Below are 24,709 nucleotides of genomic sequence, written 5' to 3'. Positions count from 1 at the left end.
TCTTGCTGCGTGACCCACTTTCTCTTGAGATTTGATTCACAGTGGTGCAATCCAGATCTTACTGTTTCGTCAATGATGTCCAGTCATCCTAGCCCAGACTGTGATTCTACTACAACTGGATTTTCCTGTCTTCAGACACTTCTCGAAGTTCAAATTTGGTCATATTCATCAGCAAACTATTGTTCCAACAGTCCTCTGGTTGTCCCATGTGATCCTTAATAAGTAGAGAATGGCAGCAATGTTCTCCTTGCTCCCATGCACACAATTTCTGTTTACTGTTCTCCTCCTAGCCAATGTGAAAGAGGCCTTTAGTTTAATAGAGCAGGATTTCTCAGTGTTTTGGTGACTGGGCACCAAGTTAAGGATCCAGCATTTGGTTGAGGGCTGGATGGGAAAAATGCACATATCAAACCAAATAACAAAGCTGACATTTCTTAGCTAAAACAGGTGTTAGAAGGAGGGCTTTCATACAACTTCAAGTAATGTAATTGCTGTCATATCAAAGGATCATGGTTTATGTAGGAAATGTAAGTCTTGTTACATCTTATTCCATATATTGGAATATGAAATAAGTTTAGTAACCACCTATGTCTGTAATACTGAGCTTTTGTAATCTCTGTGTGAATTTAACTGCTATTCAGTGAAATAGATGAGAAACCTGCCCTCTGAGACACTTTGGATTCCTTTGTGAACTCTCAGAGTGATCTTTGATATAGTTGAACACTCTGGGAAAGGAAATGGTGATCTTGAATCCCATCCATTTGTATCTGTCTGTCTGTGGATTCAATGATTTTTCTCAGGTCCTCAGAAGTCACCTTTTTTGTCACTGAACACTTTCCAAAATGTGTTATGAATCAGACTTTAATAGATCCCTGTTCTTTAAATAAATCTGAGTGCCAACTTACACTCATTGTCATCCCATTGATTGAATACCTGACTTTCACCTTCAAATTAAGTCCTTATACCTGAGATTCACACATTTGCTGCTCACGCATATGTAAAGTTTTATCATTGTCCTCAATAAGAACAATGTATTATTTCTTTAATTTACTTAAATTTCTTCGACTGCTATCAGTACTTGTGTGAAAATGTAATTATGTTAAAGGTTATACTTATGAAATATATTAAAAAGACTATAAAGGGTTTGCAAGCTTCTAACGACCACTATATGCACATTTTTAGATGCACATAAAGATACAGGCAACTGTGACAAACTTGAAAAATATTTGAGTTCAAATTCTTTGTCACATAAAAGTATACGATCCAGCGAATATCATATTGTAGCTTTGCAATTATCAAATCCCTACATCAAGCAATGTTGTGGGGACTTGTTCAAAAAGGTGTGTATACAGTAAATCTCTGGCAGGCCAATTGTAACACAAACACCGATAAACATTTATGAAAAAATGAAACCAAAAACATAAACGATCAAGGAAAGAGGCACACATCACTTTTATGCAGCAATTACCATAGGAGTGTGACTGTTGTTTAGGCTTGTCATGTGATATGAGATTCATCAAGATCTAAGTGGCTTGCCATCTCCACTATGCAATTTCCTGTGTGAAATACTTTAAGGGCCAAGATATCTAGTTTGTGTACACAATGCACTGTTGAAGCTGCAAGTCAGCACAGCTAAGTCATTATTTCAGATTGTCTCAGGAGTACAGAATCAAAGCGATGGGAAATATCACTGTCTGTCACAGTAACAGTCACACTGCACTGTGTAGCTACAGTGAAGTCCATTAATTTTAGGACAAGGACACAATTTTTGCAATTATGCCTCTGTGACTATCACAAAGGATTTTTAAATGAAGCAATCAAGATGTGATTTAAAGTCAAGGGGTTTTACAATATTATTGCATTCACCATTAATTTTACTTTTAGTGCTTATTCAAAAATAAATAGACATTTTAAAAATTTGAGTGAATGTGGACAAATTAAAATGATCTTTTGAATATTAGTCTTTAAAATCTATTTGAAACAAACATTACTGAAGGCAATGCAAAATTGGAACTTTTCAGTTGATAAACAAGCAGCAGAAACTGCAAGAAATACCGCATTTTAAGGTAGGAAAATGCATTTTGTGTTTCCAGTGGGTTTTAAACTTCAGTCATTTATTGGCTACAAAGAGTATGCAGCTGATATGTTAAAACAATTTCAACATTTAAAATGACCTTGTCTAATATAATGGGATGCATTATATATGTCCACTTATTTAATTACAAATTTTAAATTGCTGTAAAGCCTATAAAATAAAGGAAATATTTTTCTCAAGTGCCTTGAATTAAAGCTGAAAGTCTAAGTGGCACCTTGATTGCTTCATTTTACTTCTGGCAGTGCACAAAAGCAAAATAGCAAAAATTGCCCCAGTGGACCTGAATGCACCTGGGTGACCTGCGATTTTCTACTTCTACATTCAGATAGGACTGAGATTATTTCATTTGTCCCTAAAATTCTTAGAAACATGGTATCTAACCTGATCCTTACTCTGGATGGGATTACCTTGGCTTCCAGTTCTGCTGTGAGGAACCTTGGAGGCGTTTTTGACAAGGATATGTCCTGCAATGTGCACACTAAATAAATATGGAAGACTGCATTATTTCATCTGCACAGTATCGCTGATATTAGAATCATCCCATCTCATAGTGATGCTGAATTTGTTACTTCTCAACTTGGTTTAAGTAATTTCTTCTAATCAGGCTGTTCTAAGAGCTGGGAGAAATGCCTTCAGTTGATCCAAAAATGCTACAGCGAGAGTACTGACGGAGACTGGAAAAAAGATCACATTTCTCGCATATTAGCTTATCTACATTAGCTCCCTGTTGAATTCAGAATTGAATTTAAAATCCTCCTTCTCACATGTAAAGCCCTGAATTATCAGGCTGCATTATGTCCTAAAGACCCCAGCATCATGTTATCCCACTACGGCACTTTGCTCTCAGACTGCAGGCTTTCTTATGGTTGCTAGAGCTTTAAAAGTAGAATGGGAGGGATATCTTTCAGCTATTAGACTCCTCTCCTGTGGGCCAACTCCCGCTTTGGCTTCACCCCTTCCTTTTTGATAAAGCTTATAGGGAGGGCTGGATCAGGTGACAGTGAACCATCTCTTAGTTATGCTGTTCTAGGCTCAGGCTGCATAGGGAACTTGTTGGGACTTGTGATACACAGTTCACTTCTGATGTGTTTATGTTCCACTAATGCATGTCCCTAACTTTTATCTGCTTGTGTTTCATCCTTGCCTAGCTAAGCTCGCCTTTTTTCTTTTCTCTTTCCTCTCACATCTAACCGATCAACGCACATGGCTGCCCCTCACTGAGTCTCGTTCTGCCAGGGAGCTTTTCTTTCTCAATGTCGAAAAGCAATGTCGAAAAGCATTTGCTCATAGGGGATTGTCAGATTTTTGGATTTTTCTCTTCTACAGTTTAAAACACCTTGAGGAAACAACTTAGAATTAATGCTTTATAAATAAAATTGAAGTGATATCAACTGAAAGGAAAAGTGCTGAGACAGACTTGTGACCTGTCCAGTGTGCACCTTGCCTCTTGCCCTATGATAGCTGGGATAGGCTCCAGCCCCCGACTGACCCTGAAATGAATAAGCAGAAGTAAAAAGATGGATGAAAGGAATACATTACGGTAAGGTGATCACACTTAAGTGATGTGTTTTGTATCCTACTGGGGGAACCCAGCACACGCTGAAGAGATTACATCTCACAGCTGGCTTGGGAATGCCTTGGTGTAACCTCGGAAGAGCCGATGGAGATGGCTGGGGAGAAAGAGGTGTTAGTGTCTGCTTAAACTGCTGCCCCCATAACCTGGACCAAGATAAAAGGCATTAAATGGATGGATGGATGGTAAAGGAGACAGTTCAAGAGATCAAAGTTCTTCAGATCTGCAAATTTATTGGGCACTTTCCTTTCTCTGGAGCCTCTGCGACTCTAACATCAGTGTCACAAAACTGCAGACACAAAGGCTGGGACGATGGTGGCATTTATTTCCCTCCACTTACTTTCCTCATAGAGTTTTATTCTTCTGTGGCATTAATGCTTTCCACATTAAATAAATGGCAGGTAGACTCTAACTAAATGGCAAAGATTACTGGTGAGATGGCTGTGTACTTTTATCTCTAATGCGACGCTTACAAGCTGAATCATGATCAGACTTTTAACCTTAAAATCAATCAGTGTTGCTTTTGAAGACTCTCATACCCTCAGACAAGATTTCTGGAATCTCCTGGTTCTCATCATGAAGCTTAACACTCATATTGACTTTTCACTGATACATTCAAATCCCACGTTTGATGCAATGAGCTGTCAATCGAAACCCCAAAAATCTGGCCTTAATTTTAATAATTCTGCCTATTCAGTAAGAAACAAGAATATTGTTGGCCTTTTTAATGTTTATTCCTTCAAAGCAGTGCCTAATGCTTTTTTATTATGATTCAGAGAAGTTATACAACAGATGCCTTCTGTATGTATATACACTAGACTTCAAAAAAGCTTCCACTATGCTGTTTTCGGCCCTACCTCACCCCTACACTGTTTTCCTCTTCACTATAGCCACTATAGCAATGATAAAATACCTTTGAAGATTCACATTATGCACCTCTTGTTGATGAAGAGCAAATAGCTTGGAAGATTACTGCAGTAACCATTATGCCTTGTTCTTGAAGCCTTTTTTGGCAACTCTTTGTGAAAATAATTTTTACTTTACACTTCATTCACTCATGATTTACTAGTATTTTTCTTTTTTCCCATCATTTCAGACAATAACTCAATTCTGTAGGTCTATTGAACTGGTCATGCATATAATTGAATTAGTTTTTAACGTCATGGTTTGGTATTTTAACACAGGGATTTCATCATGTCTGTAGCTGGCACTCTTTCACAGGAGTCAGGCGAGTAGAAATAGTATTCTTTTAAATTGTGTGAGGCAGAAAACACCGAACAGAAGGTTTAGAAGTAAAAAATTTCCAAACTTTTGCTTATGAGTCTTTGAAGTATTGAAACAGATGTACACCATAGCGGTGTCATACTACATTGTTCTGTATACACTATCCACTATTCACATGCAGTGTGACACATACTGTTTTCCTTAACATTCGTTTTACTGTGATATTATAAATGTGATGCAATAAGCGGTGAATTATAGTTACTAAAATATACTTAAATTATTTGGGTAGTCTTTTACTAGATTTTTGGAAGATAATCGATGGTATATTTCTGAATGCTTAAGTTTTCTGTAATGATGAAAGAGGTTAAATATGTGCGAAATATTAATTCATATCCTCTGCTTGAGGTTCAGCACTTCTTATTCTGGTAAATCTATCACATGATCACATGATCTCCTTTTCACAGCATATCAGTTTGTCAATTCAGTGCGTGTTGCATTACCATTTTCAATTCAGCTAAAGTAAACTTGACAATCAAAGTAATTAAAAACACAATCAGTTGTGTTTTCAAATGTTATGTGGAAACTTGGCCTAGCTGCTCTTTGGGATTCTGGACCTGCTCTCCTGATGACCCCTCAAGGTGAACTCTTGTATGGCTCTTCATCCCATGAATACTAAATATGGCTGAATTAAACATTTTCTCTCTTCTCACTACTATTTAATCAATTGTCTTACTGAGCTGTCTGTCTGGAGTAATCCCTGAGGCCCACCATCAAGCTGACTGGCATCATAAAGACAACTGGTTTGCTACTCTGGAAGTATTTAAGCTTTAGATATCTCATTGGTCCTTCCACTCATTTTGTATGCGCTATTTAGCACCTACCACTTTGTAAATCAAAACAAGCTATGTTACACACTTAAAATGTACTAGGCTGCCTCCCGACCAAGTCTCAGGTATTATTTATCTTTGCAAAATGCATTGATACAGATCCAGATTTGTAGCAGATGTCTTTTTCCATGATTACTCCCTTCCATTAAAGCACCGTCTAGTGGAAATATGAGAAACACAGTCATGTGAAAAGATAGTATACCATCTTTCTATTCTAAAAACCTGGCCCTTATTAAGTTGTAAAATTATTCAAACACAACCTCAGATAAACAAAAAAATACATGACATATTACATTGTATCACCACTTATTTAACAAAAACTGCGATAAAATTCAGAAGCGATACTTGAATTAGTAGACCCATGGTTATCAGTAACTTAAAGTAGTTTTCTGCATGATTTTGTCAGTCTCTTACAAATTAGGCATCACTATATTTGAGGAAATGTTTATTTAAAAGATTTATAACATTTATAAAGGTATTTTTGACCCATTCTTTTTTACAGCATTACTTTAGTTCATTGTGTTTATTTTTGTGAAGCTCTCACCAGGTCATTTCATTAGGGTTGTGGTCTGTTACATAACCCGATTCTCACATTTTACTCTGGAATACTCTGATATACAGAAGAATTCATGATTGACTCAATGATTGCAAGGTGCCCAGGTCCTTTGGCTGCAAAACACACCCAAGTCAGCCGTATACTACTGTGGTTGATAGTTTGTATGAAGTGTCAATGCTAATATTCTGTGTATTGTTCTTTTCAAATGTGGAGCTGTGCATTATGGCCAAAAATCTCTACTTTGGTCACAGTTCAGACGACCTTGCCCTACAAGTCTTGTTCAGATGGTAATTTGCAAACCAAAGTCATGTTCCCATGTCCCTCTTTCTCCAGCCAACTGTTCCAAACAAGCCATACTTACAGCCTTTTTCTAACCTTAGTATCATGAACTTTGACATGCTAATTGGGGCCTGTACAGTCTGAAATGTAGCTACTGGGGATTTATTGGGGATTGCAGTATCCTGTTTATTGCATTGTCTCACATTGGGATGAGCATCCAGTCTTGGGAAGACTGGCAACTGTCTTGAATGTTTTCTAGTTGTGAATTATTTTTTATTACTGTAGAATGATGGACCTTAAATAGTATCGAAATGGTCTTATAACCCATCCCAGCAAAGTGCCAAAACTTCTGCTATTATAGAAGTGGTCACACTTGCTGATGATCAGTACTTAACCTCTTCATTCTTATGGAAACAGTAAAGTTATGCTTAACCTGGTAAAGACCAGATGATTTATTTATTTATTTATTTAACATCCCGATACATAAGAGTTTAAAAATTGTGCACTTTCTTTTTCATACGAATGTATTCCTTGTAGGAAACTTTCGAAAGTTTTATTGTGCTGGTGGATTTGACAACAAGGAGCAAATTGATAACCGTGATTTTGTGCATCCTAAAAAACAACCTAAAATTAAAAATGTAAAATTGATTGCTGGGTCATTAGTCAGAAAAACTAATGGCATTCTGTACGGCTGCACAGCTTCTAAATAAACAATAGATACAGTACTTCAGTTAAAATAGTCTCCACTCTAAATCGCTATCTGTACAATTAAAGCTTTTCTGACTTAACCACCCAATTTCACACTCTCTGAAGATCATTCACAACTTAATGTGCTCCGCGTTCTGCCATCATTACAACATGGTTAATTAAAATCCTGACTTAAAAATAGAAAGCTAAGTGTAAAATAAAAATAAATCATCCAATCTGATGTCCTATTGTATTATTGCTTAAACTGAAAAAAGAACAACTGGGGAAGGGAGAGGAGGACCTTGAGGCTGATGCCAACATCTCATGTCCACCTACATCCAGACAGCTGGCAGTCTGCAGGTACCACAGTTTGTAAGAACTGCAGTATGTTATAGTGTATTGATTAATACCATGTGTTTACTAGAAAAGGGTTGCAATTTGCACAAGAAATTTAGAATATGCAATATACAGATGAAAATTTATAATAGCCAATATGTTCTTTAATTAGGTAGTTGAAAAATATGAACATTTCTCATTTTTTCATTTAAAAAACCCCACTTCTCTTGTATGGAGGACCATACTCTTGATGAAATTAAAGACTATGCATTGCTTTTGGATTTTCCTGCCCAAACAAATTGCTGAAAAATTAACAGTTATTTTCTTGTCATGGGAGTGATTTGAACAAATACAAGTACGTATGCAATGACAGAGGTGCAACCATTGTTTGAGCAACACAAGGTTATGAGAATGGTTCTGGATAGTTTATGTGTAGTTTTCAGAAAAGTTATTCACTGTTGCTTTTGATAAAATCTTTATTTCATTGATTTATATTAAGCCTTCAGAAGCATATCGAATATTTATTTTGATTTATTTAGCAGTAGCCCCCTTTTAAAAAGACAATAAACTTAAAGCACATCATCTTTCCATGACAAATATTGTTCTTTATCCACCGATTAACTGGCTAATCACTCATTTAACCAACAGCGCAGCACTTCCGTATTCAACATATTACTTGTATGAACATACATCATTTCCTGTGTCTTCATTAAATGTGCCTATTTGCTGGAAAGAGCAGATGTCCTTAATAAATGGAGATTAGAATCATAAAAAATCATCAAAACGATTGGAATAATTTACAAGGTTAAACGCTTCCCTTACAGTCACAGTTTTCTTTTTTTATTTTGAAGAAAAAAAAAGAATATCTGTTTTAAACTAATTCAAGAATTTCCTCTAGCTGTCATTTTATTAGTGGAACGTCAGTCTCACGCTCCTAATATTCCAACTTTAATTAAGTCTCTGGTGAGTTTCTTGGAAGAATCTCAAGTGTTCAAATCCAAACAGATGGCAAGCTATTTATTGCATACCTTATGCCACAGGTACAGTACTACACCCCACCACCAAACACTCAACAACTCTCCTCTTTCAACCCTCTCCTACCCCCCGCCCCAAAAGACTAACCAGAACAAGGCTGGCTTGTGTATTCTCGGGTGCCTGCATGATTTAAATTTCACCTAAACAATTCAGAAAAGTTTGTTGTAATTAAACCAAACGCACACACTCACGCACACACACACATGCACATGCAATATAGAATTAATCAACTGGCAGGCAGACAATCCCAGGGAAGGCTATTTAAAGATGCACCACAGAGAATGTGAGTCAGTGTGGATGAATGAGTTTAAAATACAGTGGGTAGCCCTGTTTCAGTCATCAATCCATGGACCTGCATGTGGCCTGATTCGCACAGCAGAGCTACTGCCTCACAAAGTGGAAGCCCTCATGCAGCAAACAAGGGAATTGTGTCTGACTGTACACATTCATCTAGACTAATGGCATGGTGATGCATCTGGGGGGATACACAAGCTCATGTTCTTTGTTCCAGATCATTTGACTCCTTCTAACTTCCACTCGGCCCTGTCACAACTAGAAGCGTGAGTGATCTGTTTAATCTCATCAAATATGATTAGGCATAACACATCTCAAGATAATATCCCATAGCTCTCCGATGCAGTACAGATACTCATGAGGTGTAAACGTTAAGTGAAATGGGGCTACAGGAAGCCTCAGCTGTGCTCAACCTGTACTCCCTTTATAGTTACAAAAACAACACAAACCTGTTTATAGATATGTGAGAAAACCTTAAAATAATCTAGCTGTGGGTATTTTGACAAATCCATAATGTTCTAGGAGATTATCGGTAACTACAGTTTGTATCGTTGTGAGAATTTTCTGCAATGGGCCATTTTCCAAGGTAGCAGCAGTGCTGTAAACATGCTATTATGATTCTTCCCGATTCTCCATTAGAGTGAGCTGTCAATCAAAGACAAAATCCATTTGCACAAACAATGCAATCCCAGGCTTCTATGGCCAGTGATAACAGAGTTTCTATTCAAAGGACTGAAAATAAAAAGCAGGATATTGAAAAATATCCTGCTTTTCATCTTTTATACCAAACCTTTAGCTGCAGGGCAACAATTATAAGCTAACTCTTCCACACCGTTTGTCCTACAAAGCAATATGAGAGATGTCACAGTTAAAGTATCTGTAAGTACAGCACTGACTAAATGTTTGCATGAATCAGCAGGCTACTTTGCAGAATCACTAATACCTTTTAAATCTGTAATTAAAAACATGATCCAGAGGACAAACACTTCTCCATCACCTCTGTTAAGCATACTGCACCACACCTCATCTTTGAAATCCTTTTATCCTTTTGCTTCCTACGCAAATCGCCCTGTGAATTACACAAGGCAATTTACATGCTTGGATAGTGAAAACAAGTGAAATAACTGTTATTTTTGCATAAAACGTTGTACTGTTAATCCAAGAGAAGGACCATTATTTGTGCTATGGTTGGAGGGCTTTTTATGCCCCTTGTTTCAATGGTTCTGCCAGTTGTCACTAATCTACAGCAGAATTGTGTAATGAAAAGGAAAAAAACAACAACAAAAAAGTATGTTGACAGCAGCGGGGCTCATGTTTTTGTAAAAACTTTACTTTTCTTCCAGAGCCTTGATAATAAAACTCGAAGAAAAAAAGAAAGAGAAGCTTAACACTCATGAATAACACACAAATGCACAAATGAAACTTGTAATGACTATTAACTAAAGGAATAACTTTTGACATTTAAAATCAGTATGTAGGCCCAATGTGTTTAAGTGTTGTGTTTTTAAGATATCCGTTTGTCCCTGAAGAATTTTGTCAGACACTTCTGTTCTGCTATGATAAGCGCTTATTGTGAGCTGATATGGACCCTGCCTACAGGGTACAGTGGGGATCAGTTTCTTCAGTTTAGTAAGACTTACAAGGCCTCCTCAGAGGTCATGCTGTGATTGTTACATTGCCCAGGGTATGGGTCTCGCATTTCAAGGGTAAAGCGAAAATCCATTTCCCAACTCACAATTTACTATTACACATAAATGTTTGCCTTCTTGATATCCAGTTACTAAATGATGATGGATTTTTAGCATTATTTTCTGCCAGGCATTATTCAAGACAGTCTATCTCAATTTACATAGCTTAATGAAGCACTGAGCTTTTAATAATGTGAAGGGGTGCAATAGTGGGAGCTGATGTTTATTTGAACTGGCTGGGCTTTTGGTGGTAATGATTATGAAGTGAGCATTGGGAACCGTCTGTGTGCGAGGAGAGGGGGAGCCGGGCGTTGTGTGAAGCAGGCAGATGGTTGGTCGGACAGTGTGTTGATAATAGCAACATTAGTCTGCTGGGAAGCAACATTATGCTCAAGGTCAATGGGAGCTAAAGAATAGAGGATCGTAATGACTTGGGTCCTGTGTCCTGGAACGAGATCTCCCTTTAAGGATGCTGAGACATTTAATATGAGCTCAGTAATCTGTGCAAGGCTATCGTCTCGTCCTCACATTTCAAGAGTACATCTGTGTCACTGAAGCAGTGATAATGGACCATTAAAGGTGTCTTCTTGTATTTTTCTAAATTGCTACGGCACGCTGTCTGTTATATATTACTAAATGTAGGCTATGAAAATGAAAATTTGTTTCAGTGTAGATTTGGTAGGGTGCTGAATTTTTAATTCTCATCTGCAGATATACATTGAGCCATATTTAAATAAATAATATGGATATATGTAATAATATATGTTGCTTATATTCAGGGTATTTCAAAGGCATATCATTTGGTTTCATGTATATCATAGTAAATATTTATCCCACAGAAATGACTGTTTCCAGTAATTAAGTGAACATGAATGGCGGTAACGCACATCAATCAATCAGTTAATATATCTGTGATTTATACGACTCTTCTATGTTTCACAAAAGTAAACACAACATCTGTGGCACATGCTTTAACTCTACAATTGTCTCAACTGTAACAGCTTCTTAAAACTACGAAAAAAAAAGAATATCTATTTCATCTTTCTCTGGCTACTGGCTTAAATAAAGTTTCATCTCAAGTATTAGAATTTTTCTTCACTTTTAAAGCAATCAACTGCATTTCAGCATCCTTGACCGAACCCAACCTACTTCCTGTCTAATTTGTTAAAACAAGGGCAACAGCAGCCTGCTGTGTGGGTGTCTGCGAGTAGCTTCCTGAAGCCACTTGAAGCATAACAAACTCAAGTCCACTGAGACACGGAGGAATTTGGGAAGACTTAAGTGTTCCTTTTGTCGCCCTGTATTAATGCACAAATCATGAGTGGAAGCTAAATGCCTCGGGCAATCTTCCCGAGGAGCTTCATGGATTTTTAATCTTTCTACAAGTCAGACACTTTGCATATATTATTAACACTAAAGGCAAGTAATACTTAACAGTTACTATAGTAGTATAGAATATCAATTATAGTGCAACTTAAGTCACAGCACTGCCTACCACATATGCTTCTCTCGCTCAGCGGCAGCTACGTGGACTGATTCACTGAGTGCAGGTAATAGCGCTCCAACTCATCACGGCAAGGCGCTTCAAGGTGCAAATTTAGTAACAACAAAAGGACATCTTTCAAGTTGTTCATTTTTTAATCCGCACTTCATCTCTCTTTTTTCGCATCTTTTTTTTTTTTTCATTTTACAGTGGCATAGTTGAAAAATGAATATTCAATACTGTGAAAAAAAGCAAACCTCACACATCCCCCATAAAAAGCAAATTAATTACAGCAATTTAAATCTGTACAAAATGAGTTATTTATAGCATCATACTGAACTAACAAAATAACATGTATGAGCATTGGCAATGTGGTTCAATGTCTTTGATACAGTGATTATATACAGTGAGGGGATGTTTGATTCACCAATGCCTAAACATGTCATTAGTACTGTTTGCAGCAAACTCAAAGGCCATAACGGTGATCCTTGTATTGTTCTTTTATGAGAACTTACAGAAATAAAAATGGAAAAGTTAATGTCAGACAACTACTTCATAATAACAGCAATAATATCAATCAATATAGTATCATATAAGAAAGTCAATCAGCCATAATAATAATAAATACATATATTTTTACCCAGATTTTTTTTTTGTAACATTTTAAGCATTTCATTAGAATCCCTGTTTGAAGAAATCTTCAAAAATGTGAAAACGCTGTCCTCGAAGTGACTGGAACTCATAAGACCTGAAATTAAAGGCTATAACCAGAGATTTTCTTCCTTTTACTAAAATTGAATACTTACATATTATTTACATGCCTTCGGGCAAAACAAAATTGGAAAAACATGAAAGATCTGTGAAGTACCGTTAAATGCTGTATATGCTAATATACAAACTGTAATGTGTCAGGGATCCCAAGATTCAACAATATTGGTCACTAATATTCACGTTAGCAAAGTATTTTACAGCAATATCCACACATTTAGCATAGTTGTTCAATTAAACTCAACATAAATAATGAACCGACACAAGGTTCCACTCATTCAGTTTGGATATTACAACAAATCGGCAACAAAAAGGAAACGTTTTTCATCCACGACAATAACTGCGATTGAACTGAAGTCTTCTTCACATGTCTGACACCATCTCTCCATCTAGACTCATATTGAATCCTGAGACAAAAAGCAGTTGATGTTTTTTCCCCTCTGTAATAGTCCTCAGACTTTGTGCTTTAATTTTCTAACTTGTTCTTTGTTGGTTATAAATCAACAGTGTAACAAAAAGGAAAAAAAAAAAAATCAGTGCAGGAATATACAGACAATGCTAAGAGGGCGATTATTTCATCTCGAGACAATCACTCAGATTGTGCTTCTGCTTTGTGTTTGTTAAAGTATCTGATCTGTTTTAAGATGCTCTAAACGTGTGCGGCATGTCTGAGGAGGGTTAGCTCCGGGAAACATCCAAGCCAATCATGTAATCCTTAAAAACTGATGTATTTAATATATTTTGCTCCTACAGAAAAACCTTTTCAAATGCTGAGAGTTGAGTTGGAGAACAAAATTACTGTTGTTACTTCTGAATTTTAAAAATCTGCAAAAGGTTGTATAACAGGTAACGTAAGAAAGAGTAGAGAAAAATACAGGCAATGAAAGAAATGCAGAAGAATGTACAGCATTTAGGCACAGAAAAACTGAAAATGACATAATCCAATTGTACATGGATTATATTACAAAAGACGAAGGCTATTTTGTTAGTGAATGCTTTGAAAACAAGCATATCTAAGCATGATTGCTTTCTAAAAAAGACAGAACAATAAATTAAAAAAGACAATGCAGTGAGTCTGAGACAGCTTAAAATTGCACGTCTGCTGTCATAGGTTGTCATGAAATGAAAGAAGTGAGGAAAAAGAAGTCTAAATAAAGTACTCTTTCTTTTCTTCTGCATGCACATGGTTTCCTTCAGCATTGATGATGGCTGTGTCAGCGTCAGGGGCGTCCTCTGCTCCTTTGGCCTCGTGTGTTAGATATGTCCCTGCAGACATAAAAAGCAAGTTATCCACCAGCTAGAGAGTGCAAGACATATTCATTTACTGCAAACAAGCAAAGTGATATTCAGAGCAGTTCAGGAGACCTCTTTTACCTTTATGTCTGGCCAGATATCGTCCAAGGACTATTATCAAACACAAGGTGATGAAGACCACGACTGCAACAACTCCGCCGATTAAAGCGTGGTCAGGTCCATGCTGTCCTAAAGCATTAGGATCTGAAACACAACAGATAGAGAGAGGGGATGAGAAAAAGTGGAGGAATGATAACTTAACAGCCACAAGCTTCTACTGTCAATGCAGCTGTAGGTGTTTATTAAACAGCATTAAAGGTATTTTGCTGCAAATAACCTGAAAAAATCCAGATGTTGCTTTTACACTTGTGAACAAAGCACAAGAGTAGCAGATGAGCTTCTGTCAGATTTAGAACAACCTGAAACGACTGCTTTGAAGTACCTGAACAGTTGTTAAAAAAAGAAAAAAAAAGTAATCATAGGAAATACCACAAATCTCTATACAATTAAAAAGCTTGGCATTATCCTCCTTTTTTCTGTCTGTCATGTTTCTGTTTTCCTATCACTACTTTCATAATGCTCAGGACTAGGTTTTTAAATAAGCGTTATTTAACACTGTGCATCCTCTGGGCAGAAAGCAGACAGAGGGTTTCCCAGGCAGGAGCATGCCTTTGTGCCGATCCTGTGATAAACTGTGAGTGGCTGTGTCTTTACTGTGCACCTTGTGTGCTCTCATTATCTCAGGCTGATGAATGGTTATGGCTTGTGCTCGGTTTTCCAAAGTGACCCTGGGAAATGATTGCGGCGATGTTTCTACAAACCTTGTTATACTCTGCTGGTAACGAATGCAACCCTCATTTTTAAAATCCCAGCGTGCGGGACGTTCAAAAAAAAAGAGGGATGAAGCTGTGCAACATGCAGTTTATTAAACTCCATGCAGAATAGACCACCACGATTGTTTCATCAACTCACAAGCAGGCACTGCAAACTCTGAATTTTCTTTTTTTCTTTTTGATCTGAATTAACTGAATTTGGTTGCATGTTAATGGATAGAATGATCTGTACAGCACTGTCAGCAAGGAGCATAAGGAATCTTTTATATCACACTTGGCTGGTGCATTTTTAACAGAATTTGGTACTGATTGTGTAGATACAGTAGTTACTGCTCTGGAACAAACTAAAATAAAGCAGCATAAAAGATAAGATAGGATGTAAGTTGCTACATTCAACAACAAAAGGTCATTTCAAGAGCACACAGGGACAAGAGTAATTTCGTCGGTCATATTTTGCCTGATCTGATGTTCAGTTACATTAAGAGAGATAAGTTGTTTTAATCATGTTGCATTAATTAGACACAATCCCACTCAAAATGTCTTACAAAGAAAAATAACTAAATTCCTGCAAACAGAAATTCTGCACTTAGATCAAATCTACAAATAATGGTGAACAAATACTTTTCAAGAGCTCTGTGATCAGATATTTGAAAGATAATTTTTGACTTTGATTTACTGTAACCACAGGATCATATACATAGATACTGTCACAAATACAATCTTCAGCAGAGGTCCTTTGAGAACCATCTATTTCAGTGGCAAAGACAAAGCAAAATAGAAACATATTGTGTGATAACTTATGCAGCCTGTGACATGGCTGGAGAGAAAACGACTGAGCGAGCATCCATGCATGGTGATGATTTGGCTCATGCTGGGTGAGGCCGTGATGTGTCTTGACCCAGAGCCAGATCCAGATCACACACTCTAAATCTGGCTTGAAATGATCATCTACTGGGATATTTACCTGTTGTAGGCCCTGGAAAGTCTTTGGCTGTTGCCATGGTTGAAGACAGTGACAGCAGTAAGGGAAGACGAGGGGAACAACACCGTGATAAAAAAGGTGACCACAAAATTCAAAGGAAAACACAAAGAGATTTCCATGGTTCTGGTTTACTTGACAGTGTGCAGGTATGCACAGCTTGCTGTCACATGAGCCAAATACATGCCTAACTGGACTTGCTATAAATGTTGATTTAGAGAGCAGCACAAGAAAGTTGTATACGTATAGAGTTAGTGCGTAGTTTCTTAATTGGTCAAATACTATCTCACTAACCTCCACAAGTATTCAGATGGTTTGGGTATTTTAAGTTAACTGGTACCTGTTTAATAATTCATCTACATTGGAGCATATTGCTCTTTTTTTCCTGCTTATACATTACAAATAAAATTCTACTACCCAGGACTCTTTATGGCAGGCATATGCAGAATATTTGAGAGACAAATATGTCAAAACCTGTGCCAAAAACCCAAACCATCTGAATGCATAGAGCAGTAGAGATACATGGAAAAACAAGTTCTTTTGTACTGCGTGCCATTGTGTTAATACTGAGGGAACTTGAATCTGCTTTAAACGTTCAAACATCACCTAAATGTTTTAAATCATACACACACATTGTGTTTGTGTGTGTGTGGCTGTGTGATTAATATTCTGGTTACTATATAAGGCTCCTTATCCCTCCTTTTTTAGCACATGCTGTCATTACACATTCTTGCCAGTTTTAAGCTGTTCCACTGACCAAAAATTGCGTTTGCAAAGGTACTGCCAGGGGATAAATATGGAGCAAATATTTTACAAGGAAGAAAATATTAGTCAAAGTTAAAAACGATGTGTTTTTGCAGGAACATAATATAACCTTTGTTTGTTTACAAGAAAATTTAATCGGCACCTTTAATGCGAGTTATTACCAAAACAAAGCACAGCCTAAGTCTAAGTAATGTTTGCAGTTTCTCATCCAACAAACTTGTTTTTTCTTTTAATGCAGCCATGTTTTACCTGCAGACAGCTCTTGTGCTTCAGTATGTCAAAGTCATAATACACAAACACTGCAACAGTAATTCCATTAGGAGAGACAGAGTGAAATAGTGACATGAAGCATGTGGTTTTGCTGAACATTGTTATTAATTATCATTAATAATTTTCAATAATGTTCATTTTCAGCCCAAGAACAAAAGTATGAACACTCATGTTTCCTGTTTGGACTTTTATGTATGCAGTGGTTTACCAGCAGTAACTCCACAATGGGGTTTGTTATTTTTACAATATCTGCATAACATCAGCTATCAATAACAGAATTAATCACATGCAGTAATAAAAATGATCCATATGTAACAGCGTTGTTAGAAAAAAACAAACAAATAGAAAGTGAAAAGGATAGCGGACTGAATTCATCAAATGAAACAATGTTACTTTCTAGCTCAAAGCCTGGTTTTGAGCTCATCAATCATCAGCCGTGTGTTCATTGTCACGTTTGTGAGTGCGTGGAGCACAGGGGAGGCGGGGCCACACAGCGGGTGCAAGTGAACGCAGCTGTGACTGCCTATGCTTAATGTGGCAATGTAGGCATTAGAAGACTGCAAGGATTGAGGCTAGAGAGGGAGGCACGAAGGCGATGACGTCTGCTAAGCAAAAATAGGAACAACTGGAAGCGAAAACAAACCACTCTGAGGAGCACAGGCGTCGGTGTGAGAAACTGACAGGACAGTCACACAGCCCCGGTGATTTACTGTGTGTGGCTGGTGCAGCTTAATTCATGACTTTACTTCACCTTAGTAAATACAAGCGAAAAGAAGAAGAAGAAGAAAACAATGAACTGACGTTAAAATACAAGGGCTGCACAATGAATCAAGCTCTGAATCAGTAAAGTCTTTCAGCAGTATCACCCCGTAAAAGATGAGTCACGCATGAAGGAGTCGAAGGACTTTTACATCTGTTAAAATTTCAAGCAACTGATGATTGGCTGGTAAATAGAGCACACACAGGAAAAGTGAAACTTACAATGTGTCATGCTTGTTGAGGTGAAAATGTACAATCAATCACAATGAAATGTGAGAGAAAAAGGCATGAGTGAGTCTGCAGCTTCACAGATGTATGCAGACTCTATTTAATTAAACTAGTATCTGTTACTACCGCTCTGTCATCTAATACAGTGTTTCTTTTTCTTTATTTAATGCAGTATATTAAAGGATATAATTGCAGTCTGTGATATATTGCTTCGGACCGATGACATTTATGGCTTCTCATCTCTCTTGTCATTAGCAAATTAGGTTTAGAGGCTGAGACGATCCAAAGAGACCTGGTAAGTATCCAGCCAGACACATTGTAGCCCTGAAAAATGACTGTCATCATCGGTGGAAATGAGCCCGTCTCACGCATCTTTTTACCTGCTCAACTCAATTTCTCAATCCTCCCTACCAGAACCTTTGTATTTAGTAAAAGATGGATGCTGAGGGTTATCGCATCTGTTATTTCCTAAGCCAGTATTACAAAAGCTAGAAACCCTCTGGGTATGTATAATTCTAAACACCTGGGTTAGTTCAACAAATTTCTCTTTTTTCTGGTTTGAAATAAAAAAAAAAAACATCTTATGCGAGGAAGGAAACCTTAGATCAGCACATGGTGTCTAGATATGACAGGGTGATACAGTGATCTACACTAGGCTGGCATCACTGCCTACCCCTGTTCAATGAACATGCTGAAAGGGGAGAACAAGATAACAAAAGCTGAAAAGACCAATGTGTCATCCTTTTCTTTTCATATTTCCCAATGAAGAGCTTTCTTTTTCCCCAAAGCCTTTGCTTTTAAAAATCACACAGAAAAGCTGCCGTACATCCACTAACTGCTCGGGAGTTGAATAAGTCTGTGCTGCGATAAGTCGTTCACAAACAAACTACAATCTCCAGTGGCACTGTTTAGCTGGCAAAAGTGGAAACAAATAAATCCATGTTGAATTGCAATATTCTGCTCTTGTTTCTGCCTTTTTTATTTTTTTTATTTTTAGCCGTATTTGATAAATGTTACAAACATGAGCTGCAGAGGCCTTAACGAACCATTTTCTGGACCATGTCGTCTTTATTCTCTCAACCCCTTCACTGTCTCGGGATTAACTTATCTCTCCTCCAGGCTGTACTTGGAAGCTAAATTCTGCATCCTTAACACTTTTTTTTCTGTTTCCTCACAGGAAGAGTCCAGAAGCTAAACCCACGCCGTGATAAGTAGTGAGGTAAACTGTGTTATCCTGCATAGTGCCAAGGCGAAATTTGAAAGTGGATTCTTGAGTACATGGAGTGGAAAACTGCATGACTACAGATCTCTGTGCTGCACGATATGTATTATTCTTATAAAGAAAATATATATTTGAACTGCAAATTGATGATATTTAAACAGACTTAACTTATCATTCTTATTATGCCACCTTTGTGTCAAATAATACCGTTTAGCTGTTGCAAGTCACAATCTACTCTCTTCTGCACCATCTTTTATTGCTAATTGGCAGAAATATAAAACCCCCATATAGCAAGTTTTTTTCTTATATAATAATAAATATTTTATCTCATTTACTACAAACACATGTCTCACTTTAGAGCTGTCTCACAAACTAAAAAGCCAACATGCTGATGAGGATGTGCAGGTTGTCATTTGAAGACGGTGTGTCATCTGCGAATGACAACTGATGATCCAGATGGAAGCAGAATGTAAAGTGTCGTGTTGACCTTATACATCATTGTGTTTTCACATAATTAAATTTCCTTCTCTGTTGTGAGCTACCATCAGTTTTCTAATGAAATATACAGACATCTTAGCTGAGCAACTTTGGTGAGTCATTTTATTCATGGTTGTAGACTTAATGGCCATGTTAGAATACACTGAAATCATTGAACCCAATGGCTGTGTTGAATGTTAAAACTGTATATTTGCCAGCCATTATATCGACAACATATGTTGCAGTAGTAATAGTAGTTAAAACGTGTGGTTAAAGTGTCTGAAATATTAAAACCAATTTAATCTAGATGGCATTCAAATTAATGCCAAACATTATTCAGGGAAATCTGATTTTTATTTATTTATTTATTTATTTTTGATGAAAAAGATCTGAAACATGTTTACCCATTTATGCTTATCCAAATATCCATTCATTAAGTCTATCTGCTTATCGTTCAAAGAGATGTGTGGGTGTGGAGACCTTGATAGCTGAAATTCATAAATTATTAATCAATGACTGTTAAATGATTGAAGTGAAGTTCCCTTCCCATAAACTCCTTACCTAAAGTGTCTCCACTTTGAACAACTGATTATCTGATATTGCAAAGATGATCAATTTATTGATTTCCCTGTATTGAAAAATCGTTCATATTTAAAACAGGTTGTTTTCAACAGTTACAGTTACCAGTTGACTCTCGCTTTTTTGACATGGACTGGGTTTGTATTTTTGTGATGAACACCATCTGCCTTTGAGTTTGAACACAACTGCCTGCAAAGCTTTGTAAGCAGCAACAAAGGGAAATAATAAAGCATAACAAAAAAAGCCCTTACTGAAGTACCCACCATATACAAACAGTATGTATTCAGCACTACTGGACCCCAGATGGTTGCTGGCCTCACACCGGTATGTGCCATTGTCTGTCTTGTTTAGCGTAGTGATGGTAAGTTCCCTTCCCTCCACAATCATACGCTCAATGTCTGGCAGCTCTCCTCCATCTTTAGACCACTCCACTGGCTCAGGTCTGGGAAAGAATTTGAGAAAATGTATTTAACTGCAACTGAATAAACTGCTGTGATAAAAAAAACCAAACAATAACAAACCATAATGAATTTGATTTCACTTCAATTCATTTTCACAAGTCATCTCAAGGCACAAAACAAATTACATTTAGGTGCAATTTGCACTATTTGTGCTGATATGAAATTGAAGTTGTAAATGCTTTTCAACTTACATTGGGTTGCCTATGGAAACACACTCCAGTTTGAAGTATTGGCCTTCCTGTGGGATGATGAGTGAATGTGTGATCTCCAGATGGGGAGCATCTGCAAAGAGGAGACAAAAAAAGAAACACAAAAAAGTGGTTCTAACACAAAATGCAACAGTAGTTAGCTCTGTGCCTACTGAGCAGCTCTTAGCTATAGCCCATATCACTATTCTGTTTAGGCACTAATCCCTTACCTGCAAGATAATCCCATATTAATCCAGAACAAATGCAAGACTAAACCTGGACACATAACTGTAATCTCAATCCATGTATTTCGCTAATCTAAGCAATGCTAATCTACCCAGTTTTACAGGCTATGACCCCACTCACAGTGGACCTCCAGGACCTCGGTTGTCATGTAGGGTTTGGACAAAGACACATGCTCCACACTGCAGGTGTAGGCAACGCCGTCATCCCGCTTGTCCACCTGGAACTGAAGGCTACTCCTCACTGTGAATGACTTTCCTGTAGCGTTCACCTCCTTAGTGCCTGTGGGGAATCAGAATATGAACCAGGGTGAAATGTACTTGTGAATTATTTATAGTTTTGGGGAGCAGTTCTAGCTTTTGAGCAAGACTTTTACAGGAAAATTATTTTGGAGAAAGAAGCAGAGCAAAACAAAAATCATCTTGTAAATCTGAAAAACTGTGAAAAAAAAAAGAAAGAAATTTATTTCAAGATGTTGCTCTTCTGACATAGACAGCTGCAGTGTTGTTGTTGTTGTTTTTCTCTGCATCTCCTTTGAGGGAAAGAATCCTTAGCCTTTGAAAGTCAAGTCAAAGTAGAGTGAATAGTGAAGGGAGAGCAATATGAGAGTTGACTCGGTTGGTTGGGTGTGTTTGCTCCTCTAGGACCATCTCTCAGACATCCCAGCCAGCACAAACAGGCATGCTCCCCCCTTCAGTAGTATGTGATAGATTTCCATAGTTTTAGTGACACTTCTTCTTTCTTTCTTTCTTTTTTGTCTTTTGTCATACCAAAACATTCGCCTTCAACTTATCTCAATTTGTTTTCATTTTTCCCCTGCCCTGTGATGTTGTCCTCATTAAGCTATGCCTTTTAACTTGTAATTGAAAGCCTTTCATTGCCGTTTGTGGCTACTCTCTTGTCAGCACTTAGTGTGGCACCTAGAATCTGCTGTACAAGGCTATTGGATCTAAACAAGACATTAGTTGACAATGGCCTCAGAAGGACTTTTCTTTGGAGATGCTACCCCACTCACCCCTACCTCCTTGCATCCTCCTCACATTACATACTTCCAACCATCTCCCCCTGGACTGCCTGCCATCCACAGCAAACCAGAGTCAATCAATACATATGTGTGTGCTCACTCAGCTCCTTCAGAAACACACACCTACACACTGATATTGGTCTATTAAACACTAAAAGCTCCTTTCAGTGAAACCCAGATTACCCGTAGCATCATCATTTTGGGTTAATCTATTCTGTTTGTGCCACACTACTCCATTTTTCATGAAATGGTCTGACAAAATCCTAATGTACTGCAGAGTAGCCTACAAATGTTAAAAAGTCAAACTTCAAAACTGAAATTAATAACGCTAAGAATAAGAATGCAAAGCACAGAGCAACAGAGTGCATCATAAATGTCAAGATTTTGAAAAAAAATAAAAAATCCAAGCATCACATAGGATTTGAGCAAAGAGGAAAGTCGGAGGCCTTATATTTGAGAGTCAGATGCCTTGGATTTTGCCCTGGAGTACAGGAGGGGAAAGGGAAGCGCCTCTGTGGCATTAAGCGCAAATCTCTCCAGCTTTTTCTCTCATTCATCAAGTCGCCTACAGCATCAGGGTTGCAACAGAGGAACTGTCAGTCTCTTTTAAGGCGGCTGCTAGCATTGCCAGAGAACACGCTAAGGTAGCTTTCGTAAGAATGGGAATGTGCCCAATTGTGCTTGCTTTGAACAAGTACCCCAAGAGGCCAGTAAAGCTGTATTCAGGCAACTGGAGGCACTCCTGTAAGCAGTGTCTGTTTTAACAAGAAAGTGTGTCGGTGACAGGATTCTGGTGTTTTTCTCTGACCTTAACTGATTTGCTGAGGTATATCTTGGAAAATTAAAGGCAGATGAACCTTGAACTTGGACTGATCTTGTCTTTTACTCTGTGACTACTTTTCTCTATTCAATTGCTAATGAAGTAATTTATAGTACTAACTCAAATTCAGCTTTTTTGGGGGGCTTTTGGAGTCATCATTTTATTTTGGTGTTTTCCTTTCTTCATTCTCATTCATTCTCCAAAATACTTCTTTCACTTCAGGGTCACAGCTGTAATAGAGGCCTGAGATGACCAGGTATTCTTGTCTCTCCAGCAACTCCCTCCAGTTAGTTCGGAGGGAGCTAGTGAGTCTCAGGCTAGCTGGGAGTTCTAATCCCTTCTGCACGTCTCACATTGTCCCTGGGGCCTCCACCCAAGTGGCTATTCCCGATCCAAGTACTTTCTTGGATCCGAGCCTTGTTGTAGCAGAAAGGCTTGTGTGGTCTAGTGATCCTCAGTGGTGGGTTGTTGGGAAATGTTCTTGGTGGTGTCTCCCATGACACACAGGCCTGGGGCCAATATATAGACTTAGACAAACTTTAGTAAACCTTTAAATAAAGGAAGAATTTAAACTTTGACCCTGCCTGGAACAGATAAACTGTGACATTCCTCCAGAGCCAAATGCTTGCTACCTGAGTTACCCATTTTGCTCAAGCTTAGGATAGCAGTAAATAAGCCCCAACAATGGAAATGTAGAGAAGCCATGTGTGCCCACCAACCAGAAGTAACATGTCCTTTTTTTCGTATACATTATATTCATTGACACTACACAGTTTAATATCCACTGATTGATTACATGTTTGTAATGTAATTTCACCTTACAAACTCTGTGTGGAGTTTGGATGTTCTCCCTGTGCCTGTGTTGATTCCGTTATCATGCTCTGGCTTCCTCTCGCAGACAAGCATGTTAGGTCAACTGGTGATTCTAAATTGGAGTAGGTGTGCGTTGGTGTCACTGAACTTCCTGTCTTAGGTGTAGTCTACACAAGTAGTGCTCCATGACAGCTGAGCCTGTTCTGTACTGGATTATCTCGGTGTAAATAAGTGTATAATTTGGCTGCACTACTGGATCAAAGATCAATCAATAATTGGCCAAACATGAGCATTCATCCATCCATCTGTACATCTAACCAAACAGTTAGGGTGAAATTAAGTTATAAAATTTATAGTTAAAATGCACAAATAACAAATACTGGCCACAAATCAGTCTGTAGTGATTGTTGGTTTTACTTTTAATACTTTTACTAATTACATTCCTTTTACAGATTATTTTGTCACACTGTGTGCAAGACATGCGCTAAAAATATTATTAGGTAGTTTATATATTGATGCATTCAGCTATTTAGTGAATAGCACAGAACATATAGACAGAATATAGGTAGTCTTACAAGAGGAGGAGTGAGACAGTAGCTGGAAATTGGCTGGGAAGGGCACTGCAGCCGGCTGACAGCCAGTGATCCTCTAGCTCAGAGTGTAAATTCTGAGTGACTGGGAATGTGAGGGTGTTATGCTGTATTTTGGTTCCACCACACAACTGGGCTAATTAGCTAAGGACCTCTGTCTTTAAATGCGATTTTAATCTAATCTAATATCATAAGTGATTAAAAATGTAAAAACACCAATTAATATTAAAATTGGGGCAAAAAAAAATGTAGCCTGTTCT

The 24,709-nt window shown here is 37.7% G+C and overlaps 1 protein-coding gene across 4 annotated transcripts in view; it reads right to left on the bottom strand.

Annotated features, from left to right (window-relative positions):
• Nucleotides 1-13,214: 13,214 nt before the first annotated feature.
• cadm2b (cell adhesion molecule 2b) overlaps nt 13,215-24,709 on the bottom strand; it is a 141,963-nt gene continuing 130,468 nt past the window's right edge. For 2 of the 4 annotated variants that reach the window (XM_005735982.1, XM_005735984.1), the window contains exons 6-11: nt 21,326-21,484; nt 20,963-21,053; nt 20,574-20,752; nt 15,996-16,022; nt 14,280-14,402; nt 13,215-14,171 (exon numbers count right to left, since the gene is read on the bottom strand). In XM_005735982.1, coding sequence (XP_005736039.1) covers nt 14,053-14,171; nt 14,280-14,402; nt 15,996-16,022; nt 20,574-20,752; nt 20,963-21,053; nt 21,326-21,484 — 698 coding nt within the window. In that variant the 3' untranslated portion in view covers nt 13,215-14,052. The remainder of the gene's footprint in view (nt 14,172-14,279; nt 14,403-15,995; nt 16,023-20,573; nt 20,753-20,962; nt 21,054-21,325; nt 21,485-24,709) is intronic. The other 2 variants (XM_005735983.1, XM_005735985.1) reach the window with 1 other exon arrangement.

This window comes from Pundamilia nyererei, unplaced genomic scaffold, assembly GCF_000239375.1.
Source record: "Pundamilia nyererei isolate P.nyererei 1_Seehausen unplaced genomic scaffold, PunNye1.0 scaffold00066, whole genome shotgun sequence".
NCBI classification, from domain to species: Eukaryota; Metazoa; Chordata; class Actinopteri; order Cichliformes; family Cichlidae; genus Pundamilia; species Pundamilia nyererei.
The sequence above is the reverse complement of the archived record's forward strand: the minus strand, read 5'-3'. Positions and strand labels throughout refer to the sequence as shown.